We start from the raw sequence: 16,759 nt of genomic DNA, 5'->3' as shown, positions 1-16,759 counted from the left end.
GCAGTTCGAATGATTTATTGATGTTTCTGCTAACCCTGCTACCCTTTCAGTGTGTTTCAGCCGTCAGGAACTCTTAAGCCCATCCCCTACCAGTGGAGCCATGCTACTTCCTTGTGTCTGCCAAAATGTTCTTTAGCAAGTTTCGTTTTTCTTCAGCTCTTCCACTTTGGCAATGTAGATCCTCATGGCATCCATCTTGGACATCCCTTTGTTTACCATCCATGCCTCCCATTTGGCCTTTGCTTTCACATCTGTGGCAGGAGGGACAGGGATGTTACAGTCGCCCTGGGTGGCCTGTTTGTAGAAGCTGTACACCAGCAGTTTCTCCTGATCACTCAAAGGACCCTTCAGCTGCTTGAGTGAAGCGCAGGCCATTTCAAACTCCACTTGGCTCATTGGTATACCAGAAGCCGTGCCTCTGTGTTATAAGTGATACCTGGTACTAGAAGAAAGTTGGAAATAAGCAAGTCAGGTGATCATTAGGCCTTGAAAGAAGGGACAAAGAGATAGTGTGTGTTTGATAACGTACAAGCTGTGGACCAGGAGTCCATTCGATTGCTCCTGCTCCACAGTGCTTTTTCCAGTATGACTGCCCTTCAAAGTTATAAAAGCACCTATGAGCTCTGAAAGTTGACTATGCTGTTGCCCGTAGAAGGCAGTACAGCATGAAAAGCATACAGGGCATTTGTGTATGTCTCAGCGTGGATGGGAAGAAGATAAATCCCGTGGATCCGCTGCTGGTTAGTAGACAGCCCAAGGAAAATTATTCCATATGGGTGAATCATGGGCGGGAGCTGCCCGGGGTTCCTGAGGGTGAATGAAGAGTCTGAACTAAGGGATTCGATCTACTGGCCTCTAGAGGCCAGGTTCCACTTGGAGACGGCCAACGGTACCTGTGAGTAGACGGCTGGAAAGCCTACGCCGAGAGAGGGCGCTGTGGGTAGGGCGGCTTCGACGCCGCGAGCTTGTTGGAAAGGAGTACGCGTGCGCCCTGGACGGCAGCGGATAGCAGAGTACAACACGGAAGCGGAGACGCTCTGTGGGCGGGGCCTGTGACGCGCCTGTAGCGCCGCCCTTTGTGCCGTGGCGCCTTGTTCGCGGCCTTGGAATAGGAGGGGCGGTCTAGCCCGCCGCCAGCGTCGCCGCCATGGACCTAGGTGGGTTCCTGCTTCCCTACTCTGGCCTGGGCCGCGCCCCACAAAGTACCTCCAGGGCGGGCGGAGGCCCTGCGCTGCTTCTATGGCGCTCTCTCGAGTCCGCTCGGGAGGCTGGGGGCTTGAGGAGTTTGGGGGACCCGCAGCCGCGAGGCCGGCCTGCAGCCCTGCCTCACGTTTGTCTCCTCGATTCCTCCTCCGTCCTTCGTAGTGTCTTCTCAGTGGGAAACCGCGAGCGAATGTAGCCTTGGTTCTCCTGGAAATGCACAGGGCTACTGCACGTGTTTCGGAAATGCGGCTCTGGGACGGACGGACGTTCGGACCGTTCTTCCTTACTGAATGACCGCCGAGTTAGTGAACATGTTTCTTAACAGGTTTCCTAGTGCATTTCTCCCAGAGGCTTGGCGTTTTCTCTGCGACCACGTGCATAACAGCACCCCCTTCGTTGACTTACACGCAGTGGTGCCCTTCAGCCCTCGCTTGCGAGCAGGGGTTGTGCAGCCTGAGATGGCACTTTTTGAATCCGAATTCGAGTGCTGCTTGGTTTGCAGTATCCTCCTAGGCGAGGTCTGGAAGAAAGGCAGTTGATAGAAATCTGTGGCCATCTGCCAACCCTACCCACCCTGCTAGGTGTGCTCTTTAGAGGGTAAGACGAGGAGGCCGTCCTGGGAAGTACTCCAAGATTTGCAAATAATACGCTATGGAGAAATGTCTTTGTCCCTAGCCAGCTCTTCAGTGTGGAATGGTAGTTTCATGCCCTGCAGCTGTAAAGAGTGCTGCCACGGCTTGACTCCCTAGTTGACACCCTGCAAAATTGTGTCTAGGTCTCTAGGTTCCCATCTCTAAAACAGGAGTGATAATCCTTAAGAAGTTAGTTTGATGATTAAATGATTTTTATAGGTGTAAAGCTGGGTGTGATGGCTTCTGTCTAACTAGCACATTGAAGGCAGGAGGAGCTCAAGAGTTCTAGGCCTGGCTGGAGAGATGGTTCAGTGGTTAAGAGCACGGACTGCTCTTCCAAAGGTCCTGAGTTCAATTCCCAGCAACCATCTATAATGGAATCCGATGCCCTCTAGAGTGTACTCATATAAATAAATCTTTAAAAAAAGAGAGTTCTAGGCCAACCTGGTCTCTACATTTTCAAGCCAATTCCAGGTATGTAACAAGAGCCTATCTCAGAAAAAAAAAAAAAGTATGCCACCAAGCCCAGTGCCTACCAAAGTAAGCAGTCACTTCCTAGCACCAGCTACTGATAAAAGCCTTTGAGTTTCCTGTAGCTATGAACCGAGTCTGGGACTTTCTCAAGCCACATGTACACAGTGCCTGAAATGCACATGTTTGGCAGCAGACATCTGCTCAGCTAAGCTGATGTCTAATGCAATAAAATTTAATTCACAGTTATAAGGAAATGTGTTTGGGGCAGGCAGAACAACCTAAGCCAGAAAGAACCCTAGCTCTGTGAGCCTAGCCGCTGCTGTGGAAACCAAGCTTTCAGGCTTGAGTTTTGTGGGAATGCTGATCCTTGACTTGGGGTGGGTGAGCAGTGACAGTAAATGGTTGGTGGCCAGGAGATTCTGTAGTTGCCTGGAGTCAGTCATTTTTTTCTGGGGGTGGGAGAAGTTTGAGACGGTGTCATGATGCAGCCTTGGCTAGCCTGAAACTCCGTATGTGGACCAGGCTTGCCTCACAAAAGTCTGCCTCATTAGAGCTGGGACTAAAGGGATAGGCCCCCCCACAACTGTCCACTGGAGGGGGTATTTTTGCTATTGACTCTGTGGCCTATGAAAATAGGGCAGACATGCTTCTGGGAGCATAGAGGACTGACTGAGCAAAGAGCTAGGCCCTGGGAAGAGGTAGAAGTTGTTAGGAACAGTGACCATGACAAGTTGTTGCAGTCTTAGTTTCTAGGCCAGATTATGCGCTTTGAAAAAAGACCTGTGCCCGTTTGTTTCTGCACTGGAGGAGGCAAAATGCTGACACGACTACTCCTGCCAACAATTGAGCATTTAAATCAGGTGCTCTTGGTGGTCTGATTATTGTTAAGATGGCTTATATAACCTTCCATTCTTCCATCCCAAGGAGATGCTTCAAAAAGGTATCAGTACCAAAATAGTCACAAAGTGCCATTAGTGGATGTCGTATGTCATGGGATTCTCACAGTTATACCATCAATTATATTCTCATGTATGCAGACGGGAGACTCAGTGATGTGTGTAAAGTCCCATCATTTTTTTAATGACTGAGCTAGAATTTAAATCCATTGTCTTGGTTAAACCCCCATATTGCCTTCCTTTAAATATCTGTATCAGTTCTTAGCTCAGTGAATGAATTTCCTGATGTAATATTTGTTGTGTCCACTTCCTGGTTCTTGCCAAGAGCCAGAACCTTCACTAGCTTGTTCTTTTTGACTGGAAGAAAATGCTGAGTGAACTTTTTCCCTGTAAGGTACAGAATGTTGAAGCTTGTTAGCAGGAGTGTGTTTAGAAAGAAGGCAGGCAGGGCTCGGGCTACAGCTCAGTGGTAGAGTGCTTGCTCTAAGGCTCTGGGTTCAAAAACAGGCTCAACTGGATGTGGTGGCACAGGCCTTTAATCCCAGCACTCCGGATGTAGAGGCAGGCAGATCTCTGAGTTCAAAGCCAACCAGTTCATCTATCTAGATAGGCAGTTCTATCTCAGACAACAGCAACAACAAAATAAAGTAAGACAATAAACAAAACCTCCAAAACAAAGACTGTCTGCTGTGTCTTCCGTAGTCTGCCATCACTGAGCTCAGTTTTGTTTAGTTTTCTAATTATTACATTGTTTGCGTGTATGCATGTATGCAATGGTGCACAAGTTGTCTGCCATATAGGGATCAAACTTAGGTCATCAGGATTGGTGGCAGATGTCTTTAACCACTAAGCCATGCCACTGGTCTCTCTCTGTCATATCTTCTAATGCATACTTGGTAGCACAGTCTCCTAATCTACCCACTGTTAACTCAGCAGCCAGTTGTCCTCTTAACACTTTGCTGAGGGATCTTAGTCACTTCCTTAATTTTTATGGACTTCTCTGTGTTGGCACTGCCTATACTCATATCAGGCCTTTTCTCCTTAACTCATTGCCTTTGCTGAAGGACATCACTAAATGTTCTACCTCAGACTCCAGGTAACCAGAACTTGAAGCTTGTCCTGCCTGAGGTTAAGAGCAGATTTGTTTCTTGTAGACTAGAGTTGAGTTCCCAGCAGCCACACCAGCAGGCTCAATGACCCGTAACTCCAGCTGCAGAGGATCCAGCATCCTCTTCTGGCCTCTGTGGAGATTGCATTCATAAGTATAAACCCCCACAAATACAAACACATAATTAAAATATTTTTTAAAATACTTGAAAGCCTATTCTGAATCCCTCTCTGCCTCCTATTTCCAGAGAGGTACCATTGTCCTGATATCCAGGCCAGATATCTTGGAAACCAGTTTTTGTTCCTCAGCCAAGTCCAGGTGACCCCAGCCCTTTTGGAGCTCTTACTAACCTTCCTCCCCTGCTGATGTCAAGGTCTTCTTGATAATGATAACCATCTGACGGCTGTTTCTCCTAGCTTCTCTCACTATTCCAAAAACTTCATTAACTCTTGGCTTCTCTGTGCAGGACCCTTGAATATCTGTGAGGAAATGACTATTCTGCATGGGGGCTTCTTGATGGCTGAACAGCTATTCCACCCCAAAGCCCTGGAACAGTTGACAAAGTCTGATTGGGAACACGTGGGACAGCCCATTGTAGAGGCCTTGAAGGAGATCTCCTCAGCCACAGCACATTCCCAGCCATTTGCCTGGAAGAAGAAAGCATTAATCATCATCTGGGCCAAGGTTCTTCAGCCCTCCCCTGTCAGCCCTTCTGACACTGATACTCGGTGGCAGGAAGATGTATTCTTTTCCGTGGGCAACATGATCCCTACCATCAACCACACAGTCCTTTTTGAGCTGCTTAAGTCCCTGGAAGCTTCTGGACTCTTCATTCAGCTCCTAATGGCCCTGCCTACCACCATCGGCCGCTCAGAACTACAGAGCTTTCTGGAGCACATGACTATTGACACTTCTTCCAAGGATGTGGCTTTCTTCCTAGATGTCTGGTGGGAAATGATGAAGCACAAGGGTGATGAGCAGGACCCCTTGCTTTCCCAGTTCAGGACGATGGCCCATAAATACTTGCCATCCTCAGATGAGTTTTCCCATCCTCCGAAGAGGTTTAAGTCTGACCCAGATGTAGGTCCCACCATGCCACTTTTGGCTATGCTGCTTAACGGGCTGAAGCAGATCCAAAAGAGAATCCTGTCCCTTGGAATGAAGTGCTGTGCGTTAGCTAACTTGGCTGACATGCTGAGCGTGTTTGCATTGATGGAGGATGACACCCAGGAGGTGTCTGCCACTGTGTACCTAGACAAACTAGCGACGGTGATCTCTGTGTGGAATTCAGACACCCAGAACCCATACCATCAACAGGCCCTGGCAGACAAGGTAAAGGAGGCAGAGCGGGACGTGAGTCTCACCTCACTGGCTAAACTCCCCAGTGAGACTGTTTTCATGGGGTTTGAGCTTATGTACAACCTGCTGCAGGAGTGGGGTACAGAACTACAGGACATGCTCAACAGCAGTCAGGGGACAAATTATGACACCTACCGGCTGTGTGACAGTCTGACTTCCTTCAGCCAGAATTTGGAGCTCTACCTGGATACTGCCAGCCTGCCCAAGGAGGAGAGGGAGGTGGTCTTAGAACTGGCTAAGTGTGTCAGGGACTTCCTGAGGAAAACCAGCAGAATGCTGAACGACAAGGGCCTTGAGGACATCACTGCCTCCATTGCTATGGCCATCATTGAACAGAAGATGGACCGGTACATGGAGATGTGCTACATTTTTGCCTCTGAGAAGAAGTGGGCCTTTTCAGACGAGTGGGTTGCCTGCCTGGTTAACAACAGGTGTCTCTTCAGAGAACCAGACTTGGTCTTGAGTCTGCTGGAAACAGTGATGGAAGTCATAAACTCTAATAGGGTTATCCCCCAGACTCACATCAAGCAGGTAATCTGCTTGACTCTGGAATGCTATGAAGACCTCTCTCTACCAGATAAAAATAAAGTCCTTTCTGGTGTCCTGCATTATTTGGGGCCAAAGGGCCTCTCAGACAGGTTGTCTAATTACTTGGAGGGTTTTCAGGAAGATCTCAATACAACGTTTAACCAACTCGCACAGAGCACCTCTGAACAGGGCCTGGCTAAAGCTGTGGCCTCTGTGGCCCACCTGGTGATCCTGAACCCAGAAGTTGTGGTGAAGAAGATGTGTAGCCTCGCTGTGACCAACCTTGGCACACATAGGTTTTTGGCTCAGATTCTCACTGCCTTCCCTGCCCTGAAGTTCACAGAAGAACAAGGGCCAAATCCATATACCAGTTTCATGGTGTCCTGCCTCAAAGAAACTGTGTGGACCAAGTTCTCTACACCCAAAGAAGAGAAGCAGTTTCTGGAGCTGGTGAGCTGCCTGATGAATCCTGTGAAACCACAGGGGATTCCAATTGCTGCTCTTTTGGAGCCAGATGAGGTGCTGAAGGAGTTTGTCCTGCCTTTCTTGATGTTGGACATGGAGGAGGTAGGCCTGAGTCTGAAGCTCTTCATCCAGACCCTTGAAGCCAATGCAGGCTTGGAAGAGTATTGGCTGCAAACTTGCTCCCCATTCCCACTGCTCTTCAGCTTGTGCCAGCTCCTGGATAGCTTTAGCAAGTTCTGGCAGCTCCCCCGGGAGAAGCGCTACCTCACTCTGGACAGCAAGGATCTTGTGACCCACATTCTGGAACTCCTGTGTGAGATCGTTCTAGCCAACATAGAAACCTTCTCCCCAGACACCTGGGCCAAGTCCCTGTCCTGGCTCCACCGCAAATTAGACCAGCTAGACTGGACCGTGGGCCTCCGACTGAAGGACTTCTTTGAAGGCCACTTCAAGTGTGAGGTGCCAGCTACCCTTTTTGAGATCTGTAAGCTCTCTGAGGCCCAGTGGACGTCACAGGCTCACGAAGGATATGGGCCTGGTACAGGACTTCTCGCCTGGATGGAGTGCTGTTCAATCTCCAACAGTGTCACTGAACAGATGCTTTCCCTCCTGGTAGTGAATGTGGGCAATCCTGAGGAGGTCAGATTGTTTAGCAAGGGCTTTCTGGTGGCCCTGGTACAAGTCATGCCTTGGTGTAGCCCCCAGGAGTGGCAATACCTTCAGCAGCTGACCAGGAAGCTGTTGGAGAAACAGCTTCTTCATGTCCCTTACAGTCTAGAGTATGTTCAATTTGTTCCCCTGCTCAACCTGAGGCCTTTTGCCCAGGAGCTTCAGCTCTCTGTTCTTTCCTTGAGAGCTTTCCAGTTTCTCTGCAGCCAGAGCTGTTGTAACTGGCTTCCTTTGGATGGTTGGAGCCATGTGGTCAAACTCCTCTGTAGCAGTCTGACCAGTGTCCTGGATGCAGTCAGGTTGATTCAGTCAGTGGGTCCCTGGGCCCAGGGACAAGAAGGGGATCTTACTCAGGAAACCTTGTTTGTCTATACCCAAATGTTCTGTCACGTTCTGCATATCATGGCCATGCTCCCTCAGGAGGTCTGTGAACCCCTCTACGTACTGGCCTTGGAAATCCTTACCTGCTATGAGACCCTAAGCAAAACCAACCCTTCTGTCAGCTCCTTGCTCCAGAAGGTAGATGAGCAGCGCTTCTTAAAGTCTATTGCCAAGAACATTAGCCCTGAGGAGCGGCGCCAAACCCTGCTACAAAAGATCAACAACTTCTGACCTGTGGAGGGCAGAACAAAGCTACGCCTCCAACATGGTTTTTCTGCAGGGCCCAGAGCTAAGAACAAACCTTACAGTTATATGAGAATGTACACAGTGAAAGGAATACAAGAGCAGTGTAAAGAAATAGTTTCTTAGGTATTTGTCATATACTACTTCAATAAAATTCTTTTGGGTTTAATCTTGTCTTGAGCCTTTCTCAGAAGTTTGGGCTTAAATATGCTCCAAAGTTAGGTTTCGGTAGTCTTTAAGATCAGGTCAAGCCAGTAGGACAGGTGTGGGAGCGCACACCTGTAGCATCAGCCTTCAGGAGGCTCAGGCAGAGGGTGGCAGCCTGGACTACACAGGAATATCCAAAAGTTAAAAAAAAAAAGTCCAGCTGGGGAGGAACATGCTTGTAACTGAAATTCTCCACCTAGATTTGGCAGTAAGCCCAAAGGTGGAGCTATCTAGTAGGGGAAAAAACAGGCTATATGTTCTCTTTAGTGAGGCCCTCTTGGAGTCTTTTCAAGTAGGCTTGGTGGTAGTATATCCCTATAATCCCAGCATTTGGGTAGCTGAAGTAGAAGGCTCCGTTCAAGGCCAGCCTGGGCTACTAGCAAGCATTTTCATATTTCATCTTGTTTCCAAGGTTATCTCAAAAAAGGGCAGATGAGACCTGCCCCTTTGTCAGATGACTGAACCAAGAAACACTGAATGTTAAGGGGGTAGTAACCATCCACTCAGCACACCCAGGAGAGGCTGTGCTAAGCCAGGGCTGGTGAACAGCTGGTGCCCTTGGAGGGTGGGTATAATTGCCTTCTTCCTGGGGTGGGATCATCTTGGTTACGATGAATGAGTGGCATAGCCAACAATGTACGGAAGCATAATAATGAAAGCATAAGGTTTCTAGGATAGTATTACACAACTCTTAGAACTGGTTAGGGAGGTATTATCTAGGGAGATGAGAGAAAAGGTCCCATCACCTACTACTGATCCACACCCTCATCTAGAATGGTTTACTGCTCTGGTACTCTTCTCCCCCCTAATGTAAACTGTTCTGTGATCAACAGGCAGGCTTCCACCCTCCCAACTCCTAACTGGGATCCACCAGAGGAAAGAAAACCTGAAGTTATACGTGAACACTGAGCTTGAACTCTGGGCACCTACCGTGTATCCTTTGGTACCTTGAACCAACATGTTGGACTAAGGTATGAGTAAGACTCGCCTGGAGGCCATTCGCCTTCCGTGACCAGACTAGGAATCACCGAACATAGCAATCAAGCTGGGTCTCGGATGGTTTGGGGAAGTCAGCGCCAGTGCAAGTAACAAATAGAGAATTTAGTGCAATTTAATCACCAGGTGGATGACTTGTGGATACAGGGACAGTAAACAGGACAAAAAACACAAAACAGCATTTTTTTGTTTTTTAAATGGCACCTATTAAAGACTGAAACTCAAAATTTGAGACAAAACCATCCAGTCCTTTAGAAGTCCACAGATAGTGAATTATAAGGCACTGTAGTGTTTTTGCTGCCACCTGAGGTGGTGGCAGCAGGTCCTCTCAAACCCAGCCTGTGGTGAGGGGTGATCAGTGCTACACCACATCCTACTGCACACAGCTAACAGCATTGGTCCACAGGACATGCACTGGCCTGTCTGGCTTCCCCCGTTCTCTAGCTTGCTATGGCTAAATGGCTGTACATTCCATACAGAAATGGGTCTGTCTTAGCAGGAAGCACTTGCAGCACTGGCCTACATGATACTTCAGAAGCTCGAGAGCAGACATCTGTATCCATTTTGTATGAAAGGGCAGTGTCATATGAGATTACCCAGTAAGTGACTATAGAAGCCATCACTTCACTTTGTCCCTGGAGTTTCAGACCAGCTTTTTGTCTATGTGGACAGAGAAAACTGGTCATGAGAGGCTGTGCTAAAAAGGAAATAGTGTAGGTAATGGCTTGCAACAAGCTCACAAGTTTGATACTGGTCTCTACAAAATCAGCCTGCAAAGATGCTGGCGCCTCTGCTGGCCTCCTGACCTACTCAAGTGCTTCAGGTTCTCAGCCCTGCCTCCTGACCTTTGTCAGTGAGACCCTCTGACTAGAAGTCAGCAGGCATGAGAATTCGTTGTTGATGTACGGATGAGGACAAGGGCTGCCTAGTAAACAGTAAAAGACACACCCACAATGTCTTTCCTAGTATTGGAAAATGACACTGTTTCAAAAACTAAGTTGTCACTTGCTTCTGGCCCAGTATGGGTGTTGCCCTGAGTGGGTGGAAAGGGGAGAGCAGTGCTTCACCTTCCAGAACTCTTGTCACAGGCCCAAGGAGGGCTCCTTAGGCTTGCATTAAAATTACTGCAGTGGAGGTTTGACAGGATCCAAGTTATCACCACAAAACAAAACAAAACAAAACAAAACAAAACAAAACAAAAAAAAGTGCTTTTGCAAAAGGCTGGTTAGAAGGGGGAGGTAATGGGGATTTAAAAAAGAAAACCACAAATCCAGAGGCTTATCAACATCCCGAAGGCAGAGACTACCCCAGGCATGATTTGGTCCTTGGAATACTGAGTAGACAAGGCAGCGAGCGTGAGTGCCTGACCCTGAGAGTAATTAACCATCCTTTTTGGCTTTGGCCGTGTCAAAGAGCCTGGCTGCCTTCTTGCACAACAGTGAGAACCAGTAGAGCTGGGGAGAGATGAGGATGGCATTGGCCACGTTGCAGTGTAAAGGGATATTAAATGGCACTTGGAGCAGGCTTAGTCCTTTTTGTTGGCCATAGGACCAGTACATGAACGGGAAAAGAAGGATCCGGCAGAACAGAAAGGTGGTCACCGTGAGGATTCCATTGACCTTGTAAAGAAGCGTATGCTGCTGCTTTAACTGTAAGAAAAACGGAAGGATAAGGCAAGGTTACCAAGAGGATGGGTGATTGGAGTACGGAGCCCAGCCTCACGACAGTTAAGCAGGTTCTTATACAAGTCAAGACCTACAGTGCTAAATTGCTTGGCACCTGGACACACAAAAGCATGTTTCCATGCATCTGCTTGTGGCGGCCAGAAGATGGTAGGTTGCCTTCATCTTACTCTCTTATGACAGGGTCTCGCTGAACCCGGAGCTCACCCTTTCAGCTAGGTTGCACACTCAGCCATGCCAACCTGGCACTTGCTTCCGGCCCAGTATTTTGGCTGTTACCCTGAGTGGGTACTTGTGCAGCAAGCTGTCTTGCCCACTAAGCTATCTCCTGAGTCACAATATATAACCTCATAATTTTACCAAAAGTCACCTAGGCCACCACCCTTATAGGTGTATAAAAAGATTGATTAAACTGTGCCCAGGAAAATAATGAAACAGTGTGTGTGTGTGTGTGTGTGTGTGTGTGTGTGTGTGTGTGTGTGTGTGTGTGTGTGTAACTTGGGTCAGATCAAAAGTCTTACGGTTTGGATGATGAAGTAATATATCAAAGAGTCTCCTTACTCAGCGCTATGCTCCTCCAAACCCCAGTCTGTTTCCTCCTTCATTGCCTCTGCCGTTTCACACATACGCACCTGGATCAGAACTCTGCCCAGTGACACAAACGGAGTACTCAGTTCTGCTGTGAAGATGCATCCGACAAAGAAGTCTCCAAGTTCTCCTCGGAGCTTCTGTAGAGAGAAGAAAAAGAAACGAAGATGTGGAGGGGGAAGAAGCCACTGGAAGGGAAATCTAGGGCTATAGGGAAAAGCTAACCATGAGGCCCTGAAGGGAGAAAAATGTTAACAGGCAAGTGGCCATCCAGTTCTGTCCTGTTGCTTCCCTGGCAACCACTTCTGGGGAGGATCCAAAGGCAAATGGAGAGAGGCTACAGCAGGCCTCCTCTGATTTTAGAGACAGTAGGAAGGAACTCTGTAGCCTGCTTCTGTATGTCAAAGACACTGAGCCTGTTCAACTTAACAAATGTGCTAGAAGGCAAAGTCCTTACTGAATGGCTCCTGGTTTTCTTCCTGAGATAACAGTCTAGCTGATGGAACACCTGCTCAATAACAGGGATAAGGAAACTTGGGGCAAAAGAGATGGCAATGACCTGTAAGTCCGGTGACCTAAGTTTGACCCACCTGTAGGACCTGTGTGATGGAAGGAGAGAACTGACTCTTGCAAGTTGTCCCTTGGCCTCCACACTTGTCCCCATACATATACACACAAAGTAAATAAATAAGAGAATGATAGAGTGCTGAAGTCCATGCTTTAATCAACACACAGAGGAAGATTTCTAGAGGGTTGAGAATAGACAGGGTCTATACAGTGAGACCCTGTCTTAGGACATAAATAGGGCTGGAGAGATGGCTCAGTGGTTAAGGGCACTTGCTGCTCTTCCAGAGAATCAGAGTTTGATTCCTAGCACCTGTGTCAAGCAGTTTAGAACTACCTGGATCTCTAGCTCCAAGAGATCTGATGCCATTTCTGGCCTCCACAGGTATTTGCACATCCACATGAGTAGATAATCTCTAAAATAAATAATGTTGAGCCAGGTGGTGGTGGTGTACACTTTTAATCCAAGCACTGAGGAAGTAGAGGCAGGCAGACCTCTGAGATTGAGGCTAGCCTGGTTGTATCTAGAGAGTGAGTTCCAGAACAGCCAACACAGAGAAACCATGTCTTGAAAAACCAGAAAAAAAAAAAAAGAAAAAAAAAGCAAAGAAAAAAAAAAAAAGGAAAAAGAATGCTGAAGCCTATTGGTGGTATAGGCTTGTAATTCTAGCTACTTAGGAAGCTGAGGCTTGGTGACAAGTTCAAGGCTGAGCAACTTAAGACTATTTGAAAAAGTAGAGAGAGCTGAAGATACACATGTGTGGTAGACTGCTTTCCTAGCATCGGTGAGGTGCTACCTTAATTCCTGGTACTGGAAAAAATAAAACAGGACTGGAAATAGAGCTCAGCAGTCATGAGCAATGGCTGCTCTTCCAGAGGACCCAGGTTTAATTCCCACATGTGGCTCAAACTATCAGTAACTCCAGTTCCAGGGACTCCAACACTCTTGACCTGTGCAAATCCCTCCAGGCAAGCAAGGGGTACACAGACATACATGCAAGCAAAAACACCCATACACATAAAACAAAAACAAATCTTTTAAAAAGTGTTGGCTAGAAGCCACAAAAACAGCGTGGTTTCCCCCACTACTTGCATGGGAGTCCAAATTCAATGAAGCAGCAGAAAGAGGGTGCACATAGTACCAAAGAGAAGAAACTCCTAAGAAGTGATCAAGACATATACAGTTCAATGGCAGAGTGCTTAAGGCTGCTGTCCTGAGAGACCATACCTGTGAAATAGGTACAAGGAAAAACAGAATGACCGCATGATGTGTGACCATAAGGCGGTTTTCAATCAGGAAGTTTCGGATAATGGTGACACGTCTGAGGTTCTGGTCTTTGGTTCGGCACCACTCACAGAGGTACATGGCATAGAAGTCATAGATCATATATGGAATCAAAAACCAGACATATTCTGTGGCAAGCCAGTGCCTAAAAGAAAGCACAGAGACAAGCTCTAAAATAACCAGGGACGTCAATGATGCAGCACAAAGCCAGTCTCTTCACCGGTTCCCTTCAGTTCTGTCTTCAGCCAGCTACTATCACTCTGAACACTTCAGAGTGAAGAGGGTGAAGCTGCTGAGGAGAGTGTCTCTAAATTATAAAGCAAATGTGCGAGGGCCAAGGTTGAGAAGCAGGAACTCATTCTGCCTGTATATACAGATAGTTTGCTATAACTCTTTGCCTGGTTCAGCTATTTATCTGCAGTAGACTTCGAGCATTTTGATAGAAACTGACTCTGATGGAGATAAACTTCCAAATGATTCAGCAGCTCCGCCAAGGAACTGGTTTGGAAGGTGTTCTAAATCACAAGTCCAACCTTTCCAGTTTAACTCCTCAGTTGCTCAACAGCTGGGAGTTCCTGAGACCTTCTGGATCTACACAGTTTTTTTCTTGCTTCTCCATGCCCCGTTGTAGACGGTTTACGGGAAGCAGGCCTGGCCATGTTATTTTCAATCTATAAGTAATCCTGGGTTCCATTCATCCATAAAAATAGATGGTCCAGTGGGTTAAGATGCTTGCCACTAAGGCTGATGGCCCCTCAGTTCAATCCCCAGACAGACATGACAGACGCAGAGAATCAGTTTCTGCTAATTGTCTCACTTCCACAAACACAGTATGGCATGCATGCAAACACACAATGAATAAATTCACTTTAAAATTCTTAAAAAGTGTCTAGAAGTTTACCTGGACTTCAAGGACCGCATGACAGCAACTAAATACCAAGAGAAGCCAGGTCAAAAGATGTCCATTTCCTGGCCTGATTTTGGGCACATATCTGTTCCTATTAAGTTGCCCGGTAGAAGTGAAACATCTGGGCCAAAATGATGGTTTGTTACCGTTTCTGGCATACACAAGAAGTTCATCTCTGCACTCTTCCCCAAAAATTTCATACAGAGAAACATTTACATTGGAATTTGCCCTATGTTGGGAGGATTAGCCTCACTTAGTAAGTTTTTGAGCAGCTGTGTTAGAAGAGGAAACTCACTGTATAGTTCTCAAACTGCTCGAGCATCAGAGTCACTGAAAGCTTGGAAAGCACTCTGCTCCCCAGAGACCAGCTGTGCCTAGGATCAAATTTGTACTTTCCACCTGGTCTCGGGTGATTTCCCAATCCACTGAACAGCAGCACCAGGACGCTAGAAAAGGCACCATGTGAGACTCTGCTCCTGAATAACTCCCCATTTATCACAGCATGGCTCAATTAGAAAAGAACTAGAGGCAAACAAGTAACAATGGCACACATGATACACACATAGGCAAGTCATTTAGCTCGCTGCCGCTATCTGGGCCAAGAGATCTAAGACCTACTGCCTATCAATGGACTCATTACTTACAGCAATTTCAAGTAAACTATCAAGGGTGGGCATGGTGGTGCACACCTCCTATCCCAGCACTGAGAAGATTGAGGCTGGCGGATCTCTGAATTTGAGGCCAGTCCAAACTACCTAGTGAGACCCTGTCTCAAAAAGAACAGACATACGAGAAAAAAAACATGAAATGGCGACAGTATGATCAAACCCAAGTAGGATCCCAGGCAACTGTGAGACAGTCTCATTCTTTCCTCTGCCTCTTCTTCCAGTAGGGGAAACAGGACGAGCAGGGCAGGAAAATCAGGAGAGGCCAACCAACTTTCTCTGGGCTCCTGCCTGGCGCCCGTTAGCTTCTCTGGAAGAAAGAGTGGTTTGAAGAGCCCAAGTGGAAAGATAAACAAGAGCATCTCAGTGCGGTGGCACATCTGTTTGTCATTCCACCCTTGGGAGACAGGTGGAGGAGGAGTGTCACAAGTTCCATGGCAGTCAGGTCCACAGATAAAAAGCGCCACCACTACCTATGATGTCTAAACAGCATAATCCATCCTGGTCTTAATTTACGATTTGTCTCACTGAAGTGCCATAGATAGCACTTTCTGGCCTGACTTTGTGCACAAACGTTTCAGTTTTCCGAAGGCATCTCCTCCTTATCTGGAGCAAAGGAGAAAAGCAAGAGCAGCATCTGCGGGAAAGAGAGGGTGGACTTCTGCTGTCAGAAGTTGGTCACAGACATTGCTACTACCTCTGCTAAAGGATGTTCCAGAGGGAGAACCCAGTGAGAGCATTTAAAAGAACCAAAAGCCATACTCCCATTCATAAAGAGAGACTGTCAGAACACACTACCCTCTAAGTCGGGCTCAGTTTCTTGCTCTATAGCATTTTTTCCACTTTCCCCTCGGTTCTCTTAAGCTGGGATGTTGGAAGCAGCAAGAGGAAAGCACTAATTAGAGTGCCCTGGCTTTCCCACCCGGCAGTCACATACATCATAGCATAACAAAGAATTAGTATCCGTGAGCCACTAAAATGTTAAAATTTGGCGGGAGGGGGGACCCCTCAGCCCGAGTATTTGTACTTCCCAAGTGGGAAGGGACTTTACCTGTCTGAGACCACGTTGCTGCAGGAGGTGATGACGGTGAGCCCCGCCCCGGTGGCCAGCACTGCCTGCACGGAGGACACTAGCCTGAGGTGGGGCGGAGAAGAGAAACCAAAGAAAGCGTTCTTACTCCAGGACTACCGGCAGCACAAAGCACGACTCTCCAACCTGCATTTCCCGGGCCGAGGAGCCCTCCAGGGCGGCCATGGCGCCGCGATGTCCCGAGCGAGGGCAGCAGGCGGGAGAGGCACACTCCCTGCCCTGCCTGCCCAGGCCCACCGCGCACCGAGGAGCGCTTCCCGTCGCCCCTTTCCCGCCCGCACCCCCACGCAGGTCCTCGGCGGAGGGCTCCGCCCCGCAGGCGGCGGAATGGGATACCTGGTGCCGACCGTCAGGCAGTCGTCGTCTGTCCATCCGGGCCGCAAGCGGCGCAGCGCCCAGTTGCTGAGCGCGAAGAGCCCCGGGAAGAAGAGCGCGCCGCTGGCCAGCGTCAGCAGCATGGATGCGGGTGTGGCCGCTCGCTGCGCGGCGTGCTCGGGGCTGGCGGCTTGGCCGGCTCTCCCTATTTCTAATCTCCACCGGCCCCGCCCGGCCGCCGCCACTCGGGCCCCGCCGGCACTGGCCGCCAGCCCGCGGCGCTCCCCCGCGTGACCAGCGCGCCGGCCGGGATAGGCGCTGGTAGGAGCTGGGGCGGGGTCTAGCCGTGAGGCTGCCTGGTCCCCTCTCTGTCCCTGCGGACGCGGGCAGGGGCCTCCCTGCAGGATGTGCACGATGAGCGTCACGGAGCTCAGGTCTCTGGCCGATGGACCCGGCCGGTCGTACACCGAACATTGTCGCTTCTAAAGGGAGCGACCATCAC

At 48.6% G+C, this 16,759-nt stretch overlaps 3 protein-coding genes across 10 annotated transcripts; 1 reads left to right on the top strand and 2 right to left on the bottom strand.

The window, feature by feature from the left end:
- On the bottom strand, window positions 1-1,013 carry Dbil5 (diazepam binding inhibitor-like 5). Its single transcript, NM_021596.2, is given in 2 exon segments — window positions 1-442; window positions 894-1,013. A coding segment is annotated over 1 exon segment (264 nt). The 5' UTR covers window positions 397-442; window positions 894-1,013; the 3' UTR covers window positions 1-132.
- A 75-nt stretch (window positions 1,014-1,088) lies between these two features.
- Window positions 1,089-12,434, top strand: Gemin4 (gem (nuclear organelle) associated protein 4). 7 transcript variants are annotated; one of them, XR_015630911.1, is made up of 4 exons: window positions 1,089-1,157; window positions 4,780-7,304; window positions 8,999-9,098; window positions 11,432-12,434. XR_015630911.1 is itself a non-coding variant. In NM_001109037.1 (2 exon segments), coding segments are annotated over 2 exon segments (3,177 nt in total). In that variant the 5' UTR covers window positions 1,123-1,147; the 3' UTR covers window positions 7,947-8,131.
- Tlcd3a (TLC domain containing 3A) lies at window positions 9,259-16,520 on the bottom strand. Of its 2 annotated transcripts, NM_001399011.2 has the most exon segments (5): window positions 9,259-10,810; window positions 11,476-11,571; window positions 13,224-13,425; window positions 15,904-15,987; window positions 16,279-16,442. In NM_001399011.2, coding segments are annotated over 5 exon segments (774 nt in total). In that variant the 5' UTR covers window positions 16,401-16,442; the 3' UTR covers window positions 9,259-10,540.
- Window positions 16,521-16,759: the final 239 nt, after the last annotated feature.

The sequence above is a fragment of the Rattus norvegicus genome, chromosome 10, assembly GCF_021556685.1.
Source record: "Rattus norvegicus strain SHRSP/BbbUtx chromosome 10, alternate assembly SHRSP_T2T, whole genome shotgun sequence".
Taxonomy (NCBI): domain Eukaryota; kingdom Metazoa; phylum Chordata; class Mammalia; order Rodentia; family Muridae; genus Rattus; species Rattus norvegicus.
This window is presented reverse-complemented; position numbering and strand designations above follow the sequence as displayed.

Bases quoted from the DNA above. Each gene is read 5' to 3' on its own strand.
- Tlcd3a (XM_087569191.1), bottom strand. From the start codon at position 16,400: ATGCTGCTGACGCTGGCCAGCGGCGCGCTCTTCTTCCCGGGGCTCTTC. The intron at 15,988-16,278 runs GTATCCCATTCC...GCCCCACCTCAG, and splicing joins TGCCTGACGGTCGGCACCAG to GCTAGTGTCCTCCGTGCAGG. The intron at 11,572-15,903 runs GTAAAGTCCCTT...TTCTCTCTACAG, and splicing joins AGCAACGTGGTCTCAGACAG to AAGCTCCGAGGAGAACTTGG.